This window comes from Poecilia reticulata, linkage group LG1 (genome assembly GCF_000633615.1).
Source record: "Poecilia reticulata strain Guanapo linkage group LG1, Guppy_female_1.0+MT, whole genome shotgun sequence".
NCBI classification, from domain to species: domain Eukaryota; kingdom Metazoa; phylum Chordata; class Actinopteri; order Cyprinodontiformes; family Poeciliidae; genus Poecilia; species Poecilia reticulata.
In genome coordinates this window covers 22,600,921-22,616,941 of record NC_024331.1, presented here as the reverse complement: position 1 = coordinate 22,616,941, position 16,021 = coordinate 22,600,921, and the positions used below count along the sequence as shown (strand labels likewise).

Genomic DNA, 16,021 nt, shown 5'->3' with positions numbered 1-16,021 from the left:
AAAAGCTTTTGTTACTCATGATATGATTGCAATTGTATTTCTGTATGTGATGAAAACATCTGACATACACACATGAAAACCAGAGGGCAGCAGATCATGTGAAAATCTAATATTTGTGTCATTCTCAAAACTTTTGGCCATGACTGTACATGGCGGAACATTTATAAATGCTTAAGTCTTGAAGAAAACCCGGTAAACACGTTTACAGCTCGCTTAATTCAGTGCACATAATTTGAGTATTTAACATTAAAGTTTTTCATAAACCTGACACGATGAGAGATGTTGGCAAACTCTGTAAACCTTTTTAGGAAAAAAAAAAAAAAGTCAGAGCAACTGAAGTCTTTTTTGATCCTGTCTTAATGTTGCGTAGTGCTGCCACCAAGTGGTGAGCATGTGGAATTTAATTTGAAACTGGCAGTACACATTTTTTTAGCTCTGTTCTCACGCTTAGTAAACAGACCACATACCAGTTTATTTTGCAGATATCTTTTAAAAATCCTGCTCAGATTTCGGCCATGCAAAGATAACACACTGGTGACAAAACTGGAAAATGTTTTTTTTTTTTTTGTAAAGTCAGAGCATGTGATTAAAAGAAAACCTTAGTGCAGAGATTAGTGTCTTTCAAATGCTATGTCCTATATATGAATATATACTGAATTAATCTAAAAGCTTGTCATCTGTTTAAGTGTAAAAATATTCACAATTACTAAAAATCCATCTGAATCTATGATCATCTAGTTAAACATACTCAAGGTGTCGTTGCAGGAGCACACGAAGCCCATGCAAGAGTTCAGCTGGATCATTCCCATTTAAACCTAAGTCCTCATCTGCTGTAATATAAAGTGGATAAAACCGCTGCTGTCTCCAATTTAAAAAAGGTTGAACTGAGCCGGGTGAGGGAATATTACAGAAATGTTTCTTTACTGGAGTTGGTAATTGAAGAAGACAGCACAGCTTGTTAGGTTTGTTAGGACCTTCTGACAACAAAGCCACAGGGATCTTTTGTGTATTCAAGCAGCAGCTGCAGAGAATTTTAATCTTTAGCAGAGCTGGCTCGTTACTCCCCGCTGCACAGAAAATCAGATACAATTCTAGAATCTCTATTAGTTAATTGTACACTTCTTAATGTGGCACCTTATAAGATTTTTAAAAACGGATAAAAAAAAGTTCATTTAAAATGGCACTATGTCTCACCGTAATTGGTTTTACGTAAGTAAACCATAAAACAAAAGATTTCTTATTATTTCAACTTCTAATGCTCGACAGCGTATGTTTCGGTCTTTGCAGCCAAGAAATGGGGGAAAAAAAAAACAAAAAAAAACGGACAATAGTATGGTGATTTTTGGTCACCCATTCAAAAAAATCTATTTCAGTGCAAATTTCCAGGTAGAAATAATCCTTTTTGAAGCAGACGAAATGTCATCTAAGCAGAGATGCATTAATCAGGCCTTTTCAAATCATTACCAATTCTGAACACTTTTGGATTTGACCCGCAGATTCAGATTTTCACCCAGTCAGATGTTTTGAAGCAATTTTGAATCAATCAAAAAAGAACCTGCAAAATAATAACCATCAAAGTCTGATTAAAGAGCATCAAATTTCATTATGTTTGGTGGGAGTTCTTAGCTGATCAAAGCCGATCAATGGGGAAAATTATCCACTTTGGGTCTCTGGCTGATTAACTGCTGCATCTCTGCTTCCTATCCGCATGCCAGCCACAGTTTGACTTCATATCCTGCTGCCTCTGTTGTACTACGTAATGTTAAATTATAATCAGAACTTACATATTACATTTAAAGTCAGAAAGCATTGACAGTATAGTGTTTTACACCCAGACTTGAAAATCGGACTCATTATTCTCTTATAAGTTGCTCTCCACACATAAACTCAAAATTCAACATTTTTGTTGCTGTCATTGAACACAACATTAAAGAAAAGTGACAAAAAAGTAAACTACAAACCCCCTCAAGAATGAGCCAATTTCAGCCGTAATCGCTCACGTTGTTGCGTAAAAACTTAAACGAGGAATGGATGCAAAGTAAAGGTCAGGTAACGCGGATCGTGAATGTGCTGGAGAAAATAAATTCGGCTGGAGATCACATTAGTTTGTGTTAAATGCTGTGTCTAACTATTCAGGGGGAAAAAGGCTTCAGAGTTGTAGTCTGAGCTCAGCTTGATATGATATGCTTGTTATTACATGTTGACAGAATGTGAACTGCTGACTCTCTTTAGGAGTTATTGCAATTCATTTGTAAACAGACATCTGCAAATACCCCATAGAAGAGAGGGGAGAGCAGCAGCAAGCAGCTCCTAAAGCCAGCTGCTATGCACAAGTCGGAGATGTAATGTAATCATGTTTTATCTTGGCTGAGGCATATCACCGATTTTCCATTAAACCCTCATCAGATGGTGTCCCTTAGGGGAAAAGATGCGCATATGTTGGATGGGTTTAACACGGAGAGGGAGGCAAACAGAGTTGACACCAAGTTTTACAGACTGATAACAGTTATTTCACTCATGCAGCAAAGCTGGGGGTGAAAATCATACATTTTCTTATAGACTCCTATATGAGCTTCATTGCACTGTTTTCATCCTGATCGATTCTTTCACTGCCTGACTACAGGTTGCTTTCCTGGGTGTCATTTGAAGTGATGGGGTGCAGACCTCCGTTGTCGTTCAGTCTCTTGGCACGGTACGTCTCGTAGTGAATGTTGTGAGTGACCTCCTTCAAATCCTGGAGGTGGGACCTGGAGAAACGATGAGGGAAAACTCAGAAGACAGCTCTGTAGTCAGTTTCAATACCATGGAAATAAACAAACACTCCTACAAATACTTAAAAGTGAGCAGTTCACCTAACAATTTTTGGACTGTAAGAGAAAACTGGAGTGCCCAGAGAGGACCCACACATGCACAGGGAGATAATGGAAACTCCATGCAGAAAGACCCAGTGTCAGGATTTGAACCTACGTACCTGATCAGGAAATCTCTCAGCTGAGCAAACTCACAATGGTTCGGATTTTCAACTGAGACAAAAAGAAGAAACAGATTGAAACGAACATCCTCATTGTTTGTGTGGCAGAAACACCAAAACGTCACCAACGACGCCCACCTTCTATGATTCCCCACGGCGTCTTCCTCCCCAGGACTCGCTTCCCGTTCACTTGGTATTCTTTATCACTTCCCACCACAGCAAAGGGCATCATTTCCTACAGGCAGACAGATTTCCACACTGACTAAGGTTCATGAGTTGGAACAAGTGAGCAAAGATATTCCTCTGCCTCAAACTCCAACAAAAAGCGGGAAGAAACTGTGAACAAAATCATGAAATTTGGAGCTTGACTTGGGCTGAGAAGCTGAAAAATCCACTCATGTTCAGTGAAGGCCTCGTACTGGCAATAACAACACTCTTCAGTGTGAAAGTTAGCTGTTTTCACTATCAGAGGTGTTTCAAATATAAATATCACAAGAAGTTTCAATACTTATTGAGGCGCATTTAAAGGAAATCTCTTTTCATCTTTTTGAGCTTTCATCTTCTGTCTGTCAGGGAATGTGGCGGATTTGGAAATGTTGGCAGTCATAGTTAAAGTGAGGATCCTCATAGTCAAGGAAACTGACACAGAAACTGCTGATCACAGCCACTAAAGCCAACTGTACAAATTACTCATATAAGCTACTAAAGTAAAGCCTTACACTCTTATCATCTTGCCTTTCTGTTAAATATTATAACAATCCTGCTTTAAGACTACGTTCCCTCTCACACTGTGGCTTTGCATGTTCCCCATATAAATAATTAATAATCATTCTGTTAGGTTTGACTGTGAGCATTTGTTTAATGCAGGAAGATGCCAAGGAAAGTGTTTCATCTCCAGTCCTTTATGCACTAAGGATTAGATTTGTTCATTACACAAAGACCTTCATCTTCCTCACACACAGCTCAAGGTGCTAAAAAGGAAATCACTTCACATCACAGTGGGTTTTTTTAGTTACAGATGCATCCTCTGTTACAAATGATCAAGCATATACTAACGGAATGTTATTTTAAGCAGTAAATTGTTTGTTTTGTTATTTAAAGTAGGAATTGAATTTGAATATTTTAATATATTTCTAATACTGCATAACAAAGGCTTAAGTGGTTAAAAAAAACTCTGCAAAGGCGCCTATTTCTTTCAATCTGATTAATCGATAGAATAATTGATTACTAAAATAGCTGCAGCACTAAAGTAAATCAGAGCAGATATAGGCAGGCCAATTCAAAACAAAAAGAATCACAAATTAACCACAAAAACCCCGGTGACCGGTGCATCTGTAGTCACTGGGATCAGATGGAAAAGACAGAAAGAAAGAAATCGCGAGCACGTACCCTGATCTTGTCGTTGTCACTCTTGTCCTCTATGTCATCATCAAACTCTTTCTGCGGGTAAAACTCAATCCCGTTCATTTCCAGCTCCTTCCTAACCTGCAGCACCAGCGAAGACAATTTGAACAATTAGGAGAAGCCGTGGGGTCAGAGTTGCTCACAGATGAAAACATCTGCGATCAAATGAGTTCTCTTCCCTGTCGAACAGATGTTGCGGCAGCTGTACCGATCGCACTCACACGCTGTTTGAACTCTTGTCGCTCCTCGACAGTCATTGTGTCAGACTTTGCGATCACTGGAATGATGTTCACTGAGTGACTCAGGCGCTTCATGAACTCGACATCCAGTTGTCGAAGACTGGAGCAGATGTTGAGAGAGAATAAAAGCCGCGTTAATGCGACAAAGAGTTTCAAGACAGCTCATCCCGCCAAAAAAAAAAAAAAAAAAAAGAGAAAAGAAAAGAAAGACAGGCAGAGCCAACATGGGACACAGAAATATCTGTAACACGTCACACATCTCATTAGCTTTTCTCTGTTTAGGAATTACTCAAAGAGTGTGAAAGTTGTTGAAGATTCACTGGACAAAGGTTAAATGTTCAACTCTTATCTGAATGTTTAAAAAAACTTCCAGTTGATCTTAATTATTCCGACTGAAAACGATGAGACAAACTGGCAGAGACATACAAAAGACTGAATGGTCATTTATGCATTAAGGAGTAATTTCACAGCTGTCAGCAGCAGCTAATTGCGAGGTGCTCAAAGGAAAGACAAGAGCATCGCATCGAGGCAGTTTCCGGTCTGCACGAAGGATTTTTGTGTTAAAACATCAATTTTACTTACGAGTGTCCAGTTGGGGGAATAAAGTAGACGCAGCAGTGCACTCTGGTGTCGGGGATTCGCTTCTTTCTGGTAATGTTCACCTCTTCTTTCAAGAACTTCTCAAACTGCTCATTGATGTACTTAGAAATGGGCTCCCAGCTGCGGGACACAAAAAGCATGACGCTGCAGCGCTCCGGATCCCAGACGTTCAGTTTTACAAAGAGAGAACTATAAGACAGGACAATAACTAGGTGGGTTAGCCGGAAAACCTACCAGTTGTCATTGTTGATTTGGTCTCCAAAGCCGGGAGTGTCAACAACCGTCAGCTTCATCTTGACTCCACCCTCTTCAATCACTGCAACAACAAACGCAAAGACAAAAATGGTTTTAAAGCAGATAGTGTGGTCCTAATGCCAAAAAATAGGGTAGAAACAGATCGAGACTCTAAATCAGGCTCAAATCTCTAATCAGTGTATCTGTTGTGAAAGAAAATATACAAATTAGGTTTAAAAAAGTGGAAACTGCCTCACTTACACCTTGGATTGTGGGTGAGTTTAGTTTGAGCTTCATTAAAAAAATGACTCAAATCAACCACAAGTAGTGCAGTTTGATGACTTCAAGCTGATAGTGCTAAACAGAGGACCATATTTTGCAGGTAAATTAGTAACTAATGCAGTTATTCATATGTCCCGCAGCCCAAAGACATTGGCTAGTGACAGGATCGGGGGTCTCTTCAGTCCTGCACGGACTGGGCAGCATGCAGTCAGTGATTCATGTATTATTTCTGCAGCGTATCAAATTTTGCTTGGCATAACTGTGAGGCCATCTGTCCAAACACTGAGCTGAAATCGGGGTTTCTGATAGCAAAGTGATCCTCAGCGAATAAACAAACAAGTCCACAGGTGTAATGTATATAAAAAAGACAAAATATTGAACCATTTCTTACAGTAATGAACTCTCTCTGTCTGTTCCTGAGAAATCTAGCCTCTGTGGGTTGCTTCTTTTTATATCCTATAAGGTTACTGAGTGACTACTCATTAGCCTAATTAGCCGGGAGAAATTCCAACAGGTTTGCTTTGCTTTTACATAATTTCTTTTCAAGTGTTTACTTGCTGCTGCTTAAAACTAACATGGGGCTCACAGGTTTGTTCAGAAGCTGTAAGAGGACCTTGAGGCAAAATTAAGGCCACAAGATTTGGGGGAAGTGAGAGCAAAGTATCTAATAAAGTTGCAACGCTGGTTTTATTTTTTGTGTAATGGTGCCACTAAACAAATGTTCAATTTTATTAATGTATATTTTATCTAAAAAAAGATATACTGACCAACATTGGACTATATATATCATTTGTATATGTCATTGGCAAAATTTGTGGAACACATGCACAATCAAATCACAGTTTGGTGTAACAGATAATCCTGCTTAAAGAGAAACAGAAGGTGTAATAGTTGGTTAAAACTACCAAAAGTAAAAGCCTTTTATTTAAAGCTCTTGAGAAATTGAGGTTTAATTAGGAGCTGGAAATCAAAGTCAAACCTTTTTCTTTTTTTCTTTTTTTTTTCACAAAAGCAAAGATGAAGCTCACTCCTACGTCATTGTTACAATTTATCTCACCAACTGGATGAATATCAGTCAGATCTCTACAGTTAATTACCTGGACAACATTCACATTCAGCTGACTTAATATACTGTATGTAGTTAGCTTAGCACGGGAAATTAAAATAAATGTACAGTCCAAGAAAATAACTTCTCTGTTACAGAGACAGAACAAAATTATTTATAATTATAATTATTATACTAATATAATTATAATTATATTATACTAATATTCCACATGATCTCTTTGACAGCCACCATATTACTAGCAGTATATTCACTTCCTTCTAGATCACAGCAGATATGACTATGGTTATTCTATAGTCTAATTAATGGCTTGTACTTGTATAGCGCTTTATCAAGTTCATAGGATCCCAAAGCGCTTTACACTACGTTCTGTCATTCACCCATTGTCACAGGCATGTAAACTAAGTTCATGGGAAGAACCCTGGTAAATTAAATTTTGGTAACGTAATGCATATAAGTTCAAAGTATTCTGTAAGCTCTGGAAAGAAACATTTAACTTCTGGGAAAATACCCTGGTAAGTTTGACAAACATTGAAAAGGTTCAGGAAGGCCACATCCTTTATGCTCCAGAGCTGAAATATGTTCATTTAATCTGAATGTAAATAAAGATCTTTCTCGCTTTACTTACCGTGAGACACTGACTTGATCTCTACAGTTTTGGGGATCTTTTCGTCACGTGACCATCCTGCACTCTTCCTGCTCACCTGGGACTTGAATAAGGTGTTCACCAGAGTCGACTTTCCAAGGCCGCTGGGACCTGAGAGGGAGTTAATGGAAGTCAGACAATGCAGAAACTTAAACCGGGGGATCAGCTAAGAGAAATACAATCTATTGTGACGTACCAACAACCATGATGTTGAAGTCAAAGCCAGTCTTCATGGTCTTCTTTCTCATCTGCTCAATGATGGTGTCAATACCAATGTAGCCAAGCAGGGTGGAGCCCCCTCCGGAGCTGTGGGAGCCTCCGTGACCCACACTGTGAACTGGAGCATGACCCCCAGCATGACCACCGCTGTGGCCCACACTGTGGCCCACACTGTGACCCACGCTGTGACCGACAGGGTGGCTGGGGCCGTGACTTCCAATGGGAACCGGAATAGCGCTTGGAGGGGGCACAACGATGCCACCGGCTCCCACAACGGGGCCCTGGGGTGGGAAGGGACTAGAAGGGGAAGGAGCGCCCACATTTGGGGGCTTGGCAGGGACAGCAGGCTTGGGTCTAACCTCTGGTGGAACTATGTCTGACATGTCTAGAGAGATGGAGAAAGACAGAAATAAAAAAATATGATGGAGAAGTAGGCCAGTGGAGCAGCTAATGCTTCTTGTCCTTTTACTTGCTCTATATTGAAGAAATGAGCTGCTGCAGCCACCACTGGCTTCAAGCTGACATGCCAGTCTGTTTTTGAATGTCTAAGCATAAAAAAAGATGGTTTTGGGGTGGCCTACTCAAAGTCTAGACTTAAATCTCATAAAGATGCATTTTGCAAGCAGAGCCCCTACCTCTTAGTGAGACCCTGAAAACATTGTTTTTCAGAACAAAGGGGAAAGGGAGAAATCTGACTTCAGTTTTCTAACAACATGAAACACGGTACCAGAAGAAGGCAACCGTACGAGCAAGAGGTTATGTCAGAGAGGGACAGACAAAAGTGGAGTCGTTTCGATTGTCTGAAATGGGCCAAACTCAACAGTTCTGCCTCTACAAATGTTATAAAAAAAGGGGAAAACAGAAACCAGGTCTTAAAACTGGAGTGTTTTTCCAATTATTTTTGCGTCTGTATTTCTCTGGTGTGTTGTTGCTGCCACATTTGATTCCAAGTTGCTAATTATTATAGGTTTAACCGATTTAATTTCAGTGAGCAGAGACATCAGAATCAAAAGGAATTAGCCACAAACCCGCACATCACTGCCCCACCATCGGAGCTCTGGTTTTAAGCCAAGCGGACATGTAAAGTGTGATTACCAATTGGAGGAGGGGATTTGAGATTTGCTGCTGCAAAGAGAAGATGTGAGCCTGTATATTGATATGTAAAGGGGAAAATAGAACAGAATACAAAGTAAAAGAAAAATTACTTCGTTAAGGGAAATTATTGTAGTTTTTTTAATCAGAATTTTTATTTTAATCACAATAGTAGCATAAATTATTGCAATAAAATTCAAAGTTTGTATCGCTCACCTCCAACAGTAACATATTCTCACACTGAATTTTAAAAAAAAATTAAGAAAAAACATTCTCTACTTAAAGTATATTTTTTCATTAGTAAAAATCTTACAATAAAAAATCCCCTTTGTCACCATTATGTATTTTCCCCAGCATGCAGCAAACATAAAGATCATTCTGCTTTGCACAAATCTAGATCATCCACAGTCCTTGGTGCTGTCTTCTCTTCATGTCCCAGCTTTTCTATTTCATTTTGGTTTGGGGACGGCGGTGGCCATTTTTTATCTGGTGGGACGTTTTCTGGATGGTTGTCCTGCTGAAAGACCCAATGATGACTCAGTTACAAAACCACCACATGTCGTTTTAAAACATCCTGATACTTCAGCACTTTATGATGTGATGGTTATCAGGGTGTTTAGAAGAGAACCCCACAGCAACACAACTCCTTCACCGTACCTAACAACAAATCTCAACAAATCTTTCGCACCTGGCCTGTTTGTTGCTGCAAAATTCAATCTTAAGCCCCTTTCAGATCATCCTTTTGTTCTGACTTAGCTTGAGCTATTTCACAAAGAAAAACGGGCAAAATATTCACTAACAAAGTAGCAAAAGGTGGCTCTACAAGACATTGGCTCAGGAGGGCTCAATAAGATTTGAAGTTGTACCAAACGTTGACAAAATGTGAAAAAAGTTCAAGGTGTAGGAAAACATCTGTGTCATGTATGTTAGAGCTTCGGGACACTGCAACAGAACACAGTGGAAGCTTATTGGGACAAGAGCAAACCACTACTGCATCAGAAACATCAAATCAATCCAACGTTTTGGTAAAACATGCTTTGTGAAACGAGCCTTTCGGTGCAGCAGGCCGCAGAAAAATACAGAAACCTTCCTGTTGATGCTGAGCCAGAGATGCTGATGATGACCCGAGCTCTCTGGATGTGCTTATGGCAGGGCCACTTTAGTCACAGATGCGGAAAGCAGAGGCTGTCACTTTGAGTTACTCCAGCCAATGGTCATCATGCAGCTCTGCTCCCTTCACATAATCTCATCTCAGAGACATATTGTTAGAAACATTTCAGCACAGTCCACGAGGGCTGACACATACACGAAAGATGCTAACACAACCACAGCTCTCATTTTAAAAGTAAAGATATATAAGCTTTTAGAGAATATGTTAAATGTTTTGTGTGTTTTTTAGGAACGAAATATGAGCAGATTTGCCATTTTCATTTGTTCTGAATAAAAACACGAGGTTAGTTCCATCCCTCCCAGCCCTGCCAACCCCATTGTCTCTGCACTCGGTCCTGCGGGCTGCGTTAGCCCGCTGCTAACACGGTCTGCTCAGCAGCGTCACACTCACCGATCCCCGATCAGTCCGGCCGCGCAAAGAGAAGCTGATCTCACCGGGTCCGAAACCTGCTCCGAAAAACTCAACACAGAGATACCGAGAACAGGAAGGGTCATGTGACGAGCGATGCTACCTTTTCTCTCTTCCCTCCGGCCGAAAGAGAGCCCCCCTTTGTCTGTTGCCAAGGCGACAAGAGGACAGGGAGTGGGGAGATGCAGTGCACATGCGCACAGTAACTTTGGCTCAAAGGGACTTCTTTTTTTTTTAGAACAGTCTGTTGACACTGATGCGCACTATTTATAGATCTGGACTGTAGCATAATTAAAAGACTAAGTACCCTAAAGATCTGGAATCATAACACTATTTTAAATATTCACAATAATCCTGAATATTTGCAGTTTAAATGAAACAGGTGAGAATCAAGAAAAAAATCTGCACTTGCTACTTTTTGAGAAGTTCGCAGTTTAACTTTAAAGTTAATCAAATACAAAGAAATAACCTCATATACCAGAGACTCAAAGGCAGAGCCGGACTGAGAAATGAGTGAACTAAGCTGCTGCTCCGAAAACCATCAGGGGGTTCCCATAAATGTTTTCAAGTTCAACATAGAGTATAGAGCCAAGATTTTTATTTTTACTTTTATTTATTTAGAATGACAGTAATGTTATTGATTTGTCAGTTTCAGCATTTATAAATAAAAAGTTTTTAAACTATTTAAAATGTAAGTTTTAAAAAAAATTGGCAAGTTTACTTTGAGAAAGCTCAACAAATAACCCTAGCTGTTGTTGTGTTTCAAGCTGGGGGTTTAAATTTTTTTCTTTGGCGTATTTATAGTTAAAAATACAGTAAAAATTCACACCTCCAACTACACAAAACATTATCATTTTAAAAGTAAAGATATATAAGCTTTTAGAGAATATGTTAAATGTTTTGTGTGTATTGGTATTGCCTTCCAATACCAAGGCATTGAAACAAAATCATAAATTCAGGGGAGGATGAAAAAATTACACCAGACATTCTCCCTGAGCTGTTTTTTCCCCCCCAAAAGTCGTCTAAAAATAATGTGAAGCACTTCATGACATAGCACATCCAGGTCCACAATAGGATCCTGATTCCACACAGAATGACGTCTGACTGGTCTTATTTAACCAAAAACCCCTCAAGAAGACATTGCAAATCTCATGGAGAGATCGATCATCAGAGACTTCACCAATAACTCATGTTTATATCAACACCCCCAGAAAGCCTTTAGAAGTAAAAACTCTTTTCTTTTCACCCACTACTCACACTTTATCTCACAGTTGCTCTCCTTACGTCACTCTGCCGCCATTGTTTCTGCATGTTTCTGCTGCGTTTATGTTCCCATGTGGAAAAACTGTGCTGCTTCCAGTTCTCTTTGCTTTGACAGAAACTGTTAACTAACATGGTCACATCTTTACTCAGCCTGTCTGTTCGTCTGCTGATAAGGAGCAGCGTCTTCCAACCCTCTGCTATCCTCTTCGCCCACCCCACCCGCCTGTGCCCCCAACCCCCGCATGTTCAATATTAGTGGACTCCTATATGAAATAAAAACAGCAACTGAAACACCATGAGACTGACCTGAGTTAAAGTCATTCTAGCGTTTTGTGGACATGTTTACACTCACCTACATACACTGAGTCTGGGTAGTACATGGTGACATAATAGGGGTCTTCTGAATCCTCTGTGATAATTGCTCTGTCTGGGCCAGAGTGTTTTTGTTGACAAGCTTGTGTCTCTGCAGAAGGCTGGTAAACAATCTGCTGTGGCCACTCAGAGACTCTCCTGGAGTTGTGACCAGATCTGTTTCTGTTGAATGGGCGTCCTGCCATGGATGGGGCCCAAGGGTATTCTGGACCCACGTTGTGGTCAGGTGTTTTGCAAACACCCAATTGATTCAGAACTGCGTGACTGAAGTTCATCTCTCTGTGGTTTTCACATTGCTTAGTCATCTCCTGATTCCAGGGGTGTTTAGCCTGGACGTCAGGATTTGAAAAGGCTCCATCCTGGGAGTAAAGAGGTTCATCATATGCAGACTGGAGGATCCCCAGACTCTGAGATGCCTCTATTTGTGTCTTAACTTGATTTAATCTCTGTGCACTACCAGACATCAATGATATCTGACCGAAGTCGCTTGACTGGCAGCTGAAATCCTGTGATGGACGCTCAGATCGGCTTACCGTAGTCTTTACATCCGTCTGGGTGGAAAGCCTCAGGGCCTGGTTTGGTGCAGACCTTTGATTCTGAGAGGACTTGCTGTTTAGAGACAAAGCTTCTGGTTTTACTCTTGTTTCAGTGTCCAAATTAAATTGTTGTCTTCTTCTTGTTTCACTTTTGTCTGAATTAAGACTTATCTGAGAATCTGCAGAAAGGGACGATTTGGTCAGCTTTGTCCTTTTACTGCAATCTGTTTTCTGAAATGATTGATCATAGGTGGTACATTCAGAAGTGTGTGTGTAATTGCTCCCGAGGTTGTAGTCTGTTAACCTACTTCGAAGCCTTGACTTGATAGAAGAGGCATCAAGCTCTGATGGAAAAGCATCAAAATGCCTCGTCACTTCCTTTGGTTCACATTGCTTTTGCAGTTCTGCTATTGGTTTCGGTGTCAACATGGTAGCAATATTTGAATTCCTGTTTGGAGTCTTTGGTTTTTCTGTTACTGTAATTTCTGTTTTCTTCAATCCAGCTTTACTTTGAGCTTTGCAGGAATTGTGACATAACGCTGGAAGCCTGCAAGAGTCAGTCTGTCGGGTCTCTCTGCAGACTCTTCTATTCCCAGGATGAGTGAAGTTCAGCAATGCTCCTTGGTCAAGAACATCATGCTTGATCTTGTTGGCCGGCTCCACTGCTGTGTTAGATATGGAAATAGATCGAGCATGTCTCTCCAGAGCAACAGGAGAAGGCTGCCTCTCTTGTTGGCTGTCGGTAGCCGATGAGGGTGATGGGGTCCGTCTGGGTGTTGGGACTGTCAGAGTTGGCGACACTCTTGGCTTTTGGTCTGGCTGCTGTGGTATCGGGTGAAAATCACCCAACACCGAGGAGGGGGGAAGAAGAGAATCCCTTGGTCTTGGTTTCAAAGTGCGGAGTGTGGGAGAGGAATTTGGCTGTGGAGCAGGGGAAACGCAGATGTTGGGTTTAGCAGAAACGGTCAGAGAGTTGTGTGTTGAGGACTTTGTCCTTGGAAGTGTTGAAGCTCTCTCCCCGTAGTTTTTCTGTGAATTCAGACATTCTTTGCCTCGCATGAGCTGACATGAGGTCTTGGAGGAAATCACATCATTAGATCTAAAAGAATAGAGAATATCAGATGTAAAAGGCATTCAGCATAATATTTATAGACATGTGACATATCATCAAGCCACACATCTGCTTACCTGTTAACTGCTGAGAGTTTAGAGTTGCCCTTTTCAAAGATGAGCCCCTTTTCATCAAACGATGGGAGTAGGATAGCCTTCTTCTTGATCACAGGAGAAGACAGAGAAAGAGGAGGTGACTGGCAGACTTTAGGCAGCTCGTTTGTTTGTCTGCAGGATGAAGATGTACCCGACATCAGAGGTTTGTGACGATGAAAAACACTCATTCTGTTGCATGTAAAATGAACCACCTGCAAAGAAAGACAAATTTTATTTATGGACTCGCACAAAGTATGCATAATTGTGAAATGGAAGGAAAATTATATCTTGGCAAAAAAGAAATGAAGTCTCTAAAAGTGCTACACTTGCATTTGCAGCAAAAATTGGTTTTACAAAGCATTGAGTTAAGGCACTTTTCAGAATTTTATCAGTAAAGTACTTGGAAAAGGATGCACTTCCAAAATATTCAACGAGGTGACAAAGCATGAAAAATATTGAAGGAATATACATTCTAAATTGAATGTATTTACAAATTAAAACGTCCAATTTCTCTTATCAGTTTCCGCTACGCAACCTATAAGAGCAGAATCAAAATTACCTAAATGAACAGCAACATTGTGAAAATACAAACTGATCCAAAATATTGTCATTCAAAATCAGTTTAATGAGCCATAACAGAAATGGAGATGTTAGACTTTATCTTTTAATTGCAATAAAGAATGATGTCAAATTAGTTAATACATTCCCATCAAGCATCAAAACTAAAGCAAGTCTTAGAGCATATTAGTATTTACTGAAACCAGCTTTTACAACTGCCATGTTATGGAGTAGAAAACATGGAAATCTCATCAAATGCAACATTTCAAGACAGTGTGCATTCTGATACAGAACAATTTTAGATACTTAAGAATAAAAAAAAAAAGCAAACCTGATGTCTGATGGTCTCTCTGTTACCGTCACTTTGAGAGAGTAAACAAGCCTGCGAGTGCAAGACAATGAGCAGAGAAGTAGGAAGCAGTGGGCGCACAAGTGCCATTCTCGCCATTTTTCTCCTCTGAGCCCTCACTGTTCCACTCCCACTCTGGTGTCCCGTTTGATTTGCTCCGCTGGGCACCGTGAAATCTGAGTGTGGCCTGTGTGCAGCCTGTCTGGTCCCAAAGCAGACATGCATTCAGAAACCTACTCAAGCAAAACTACAGAAGGATGAGCGGGAAGTTGTTTGAGCACAAATGGTGGACCTTTGCTCCTTTTCTGGCCTCTGCAGAAGGTCACACGATAACTCTGTGGGGGTAAAACTGCTAGATAATTTAGGAAATTAATTGTCATTCCGATAAAGCTACACACTAAGCTCATTAACATGTACAACATGTAAAAGACTTGGTATGGGATGGTAAAATTGTCACACTATAACCTTGATTACACCCACTAAAATTAGTTGTAGTTCTCAAGTGGACAGAAGTATACTTTATAACGAGTGGATATTAGCTGGCCAGACTAGCACTGGCAGTAGAGGCAACTGGCTAATTGTCTGAGAACTAAGAGGGTTTATGTTTTTGCTGCAATGAAATGCAAATGGTTCCTTACTGGATTCTCAACACCGCCCAACCCTCTCCAACCGGGGCGACTGCTACACAACTTGCCAAGTGGAGAGTTTTTGTCAGCATATTGAACTGTACAGGAATGCAACATTTCAGGAATGCAGTTGGCCTTGATTTGTTGAAACATCAGTGTTACAGTAACTCTGTCAAAATGGACGCAGGCAGTGAGGACTTTGCAGGGACTCAGTGCATTTGCAGGGAGTGGAGGAGTAAGTGGCAGCTTTCAGAAAAAAAAATATTGGCAAGTGCAAACAGCTGTATGTGACAGAGTATTAGGGCCAGACAAAGAAAAAAAATGTAAGTTACGACCATAAAGTCATAATAATAGAAAAAATGTTGTGAGAATTAAGTCATAGGAGATCTTTCCTGCATCTCTAACAACTAATTTAAAAACCGTGGATAATACGAGTAACACCAACATTTAATTTCAACAACATTTAATGGGATCAAAAAAGTATTTTTGAATCAAACTGAAAACATTAACATATGATAAAAAAAAGAGCAAAGAAGAAAGCTGTTAATATTTTTGTGCAAATCAAACACACAAAAGTCTGGCAAACGAATGGAGTGAACGATTTTATTTTGTATGAACAAAGAAGGCAAAAATGGCTGTTACACTATTTCCTCATGACGTTGTCAGAAATCAAAACACAATGAATTAAGAAACGCTATTTTTCCTCACTGTTGGTCCATCTGTGATGTTCTTGGCACGTTGAAGGAATCTCTTGTATTTATTCACAGCAGGTCACTGTA

The 16,021-nt window shown here is 40.2% G+C and overlaps 1 protein-coding gene across 4 annotated transcripts; it reads right to left on the bottom strand.

Annotated features, from left to right (window-relative positions):
- Positions 1 to 73: 73 nt before the first annotated feature.
- septin3 (septin 3) lies at positions 74 to 15,755 on the bottom strand. 4 transcript variants are annotated; one of them, XM_017306494.1, is made up of 10 exons: positions 11,948 to 12,346; positions 7,639 to 8,046; positions 7,425 to 7,553; positions 5,449 to 5,530; positions 5,197 to 5,334; positions 4,597 to 4,714; positions 4,361 to 4,456; positions 3,110 to 3,206; positions 2,972 to 3,023; positions 74 to 2,747 (listed from the first exon to the last, which is right to left on the bottom strand). In XM_017306494.1, the coding sequence occupies exons 1-10, from the start codon at positions 12,270 to 12,272 to the stop codon at positions 2,618 to 2,620; spliced, it is 1,575 nt and encodes a 524-aa protein (XP_017161983.1). In that variant the 5' UTR covers positions 12,273 to 12,346; the 3' UTR covers positions 74 to 2,617. The 4 variants fall into 4 exon arrangements, with proteins under 4 accessions (XP_017161983.1, XP_008414445.1, XP_008414438.1 ...); XM_008416223.2 differs by lacking the exon at positions 11,948 to 12,346 and adding an exon at positions 11,590 to 11,687; XM_008416216.2 differs by lacking the exon at positions 11,948 to 12,346 and adding an exon at positions 10,315 to 10,512.
- Positions 15,756 to 16,021: the final 266 nt, after the last annotated feature.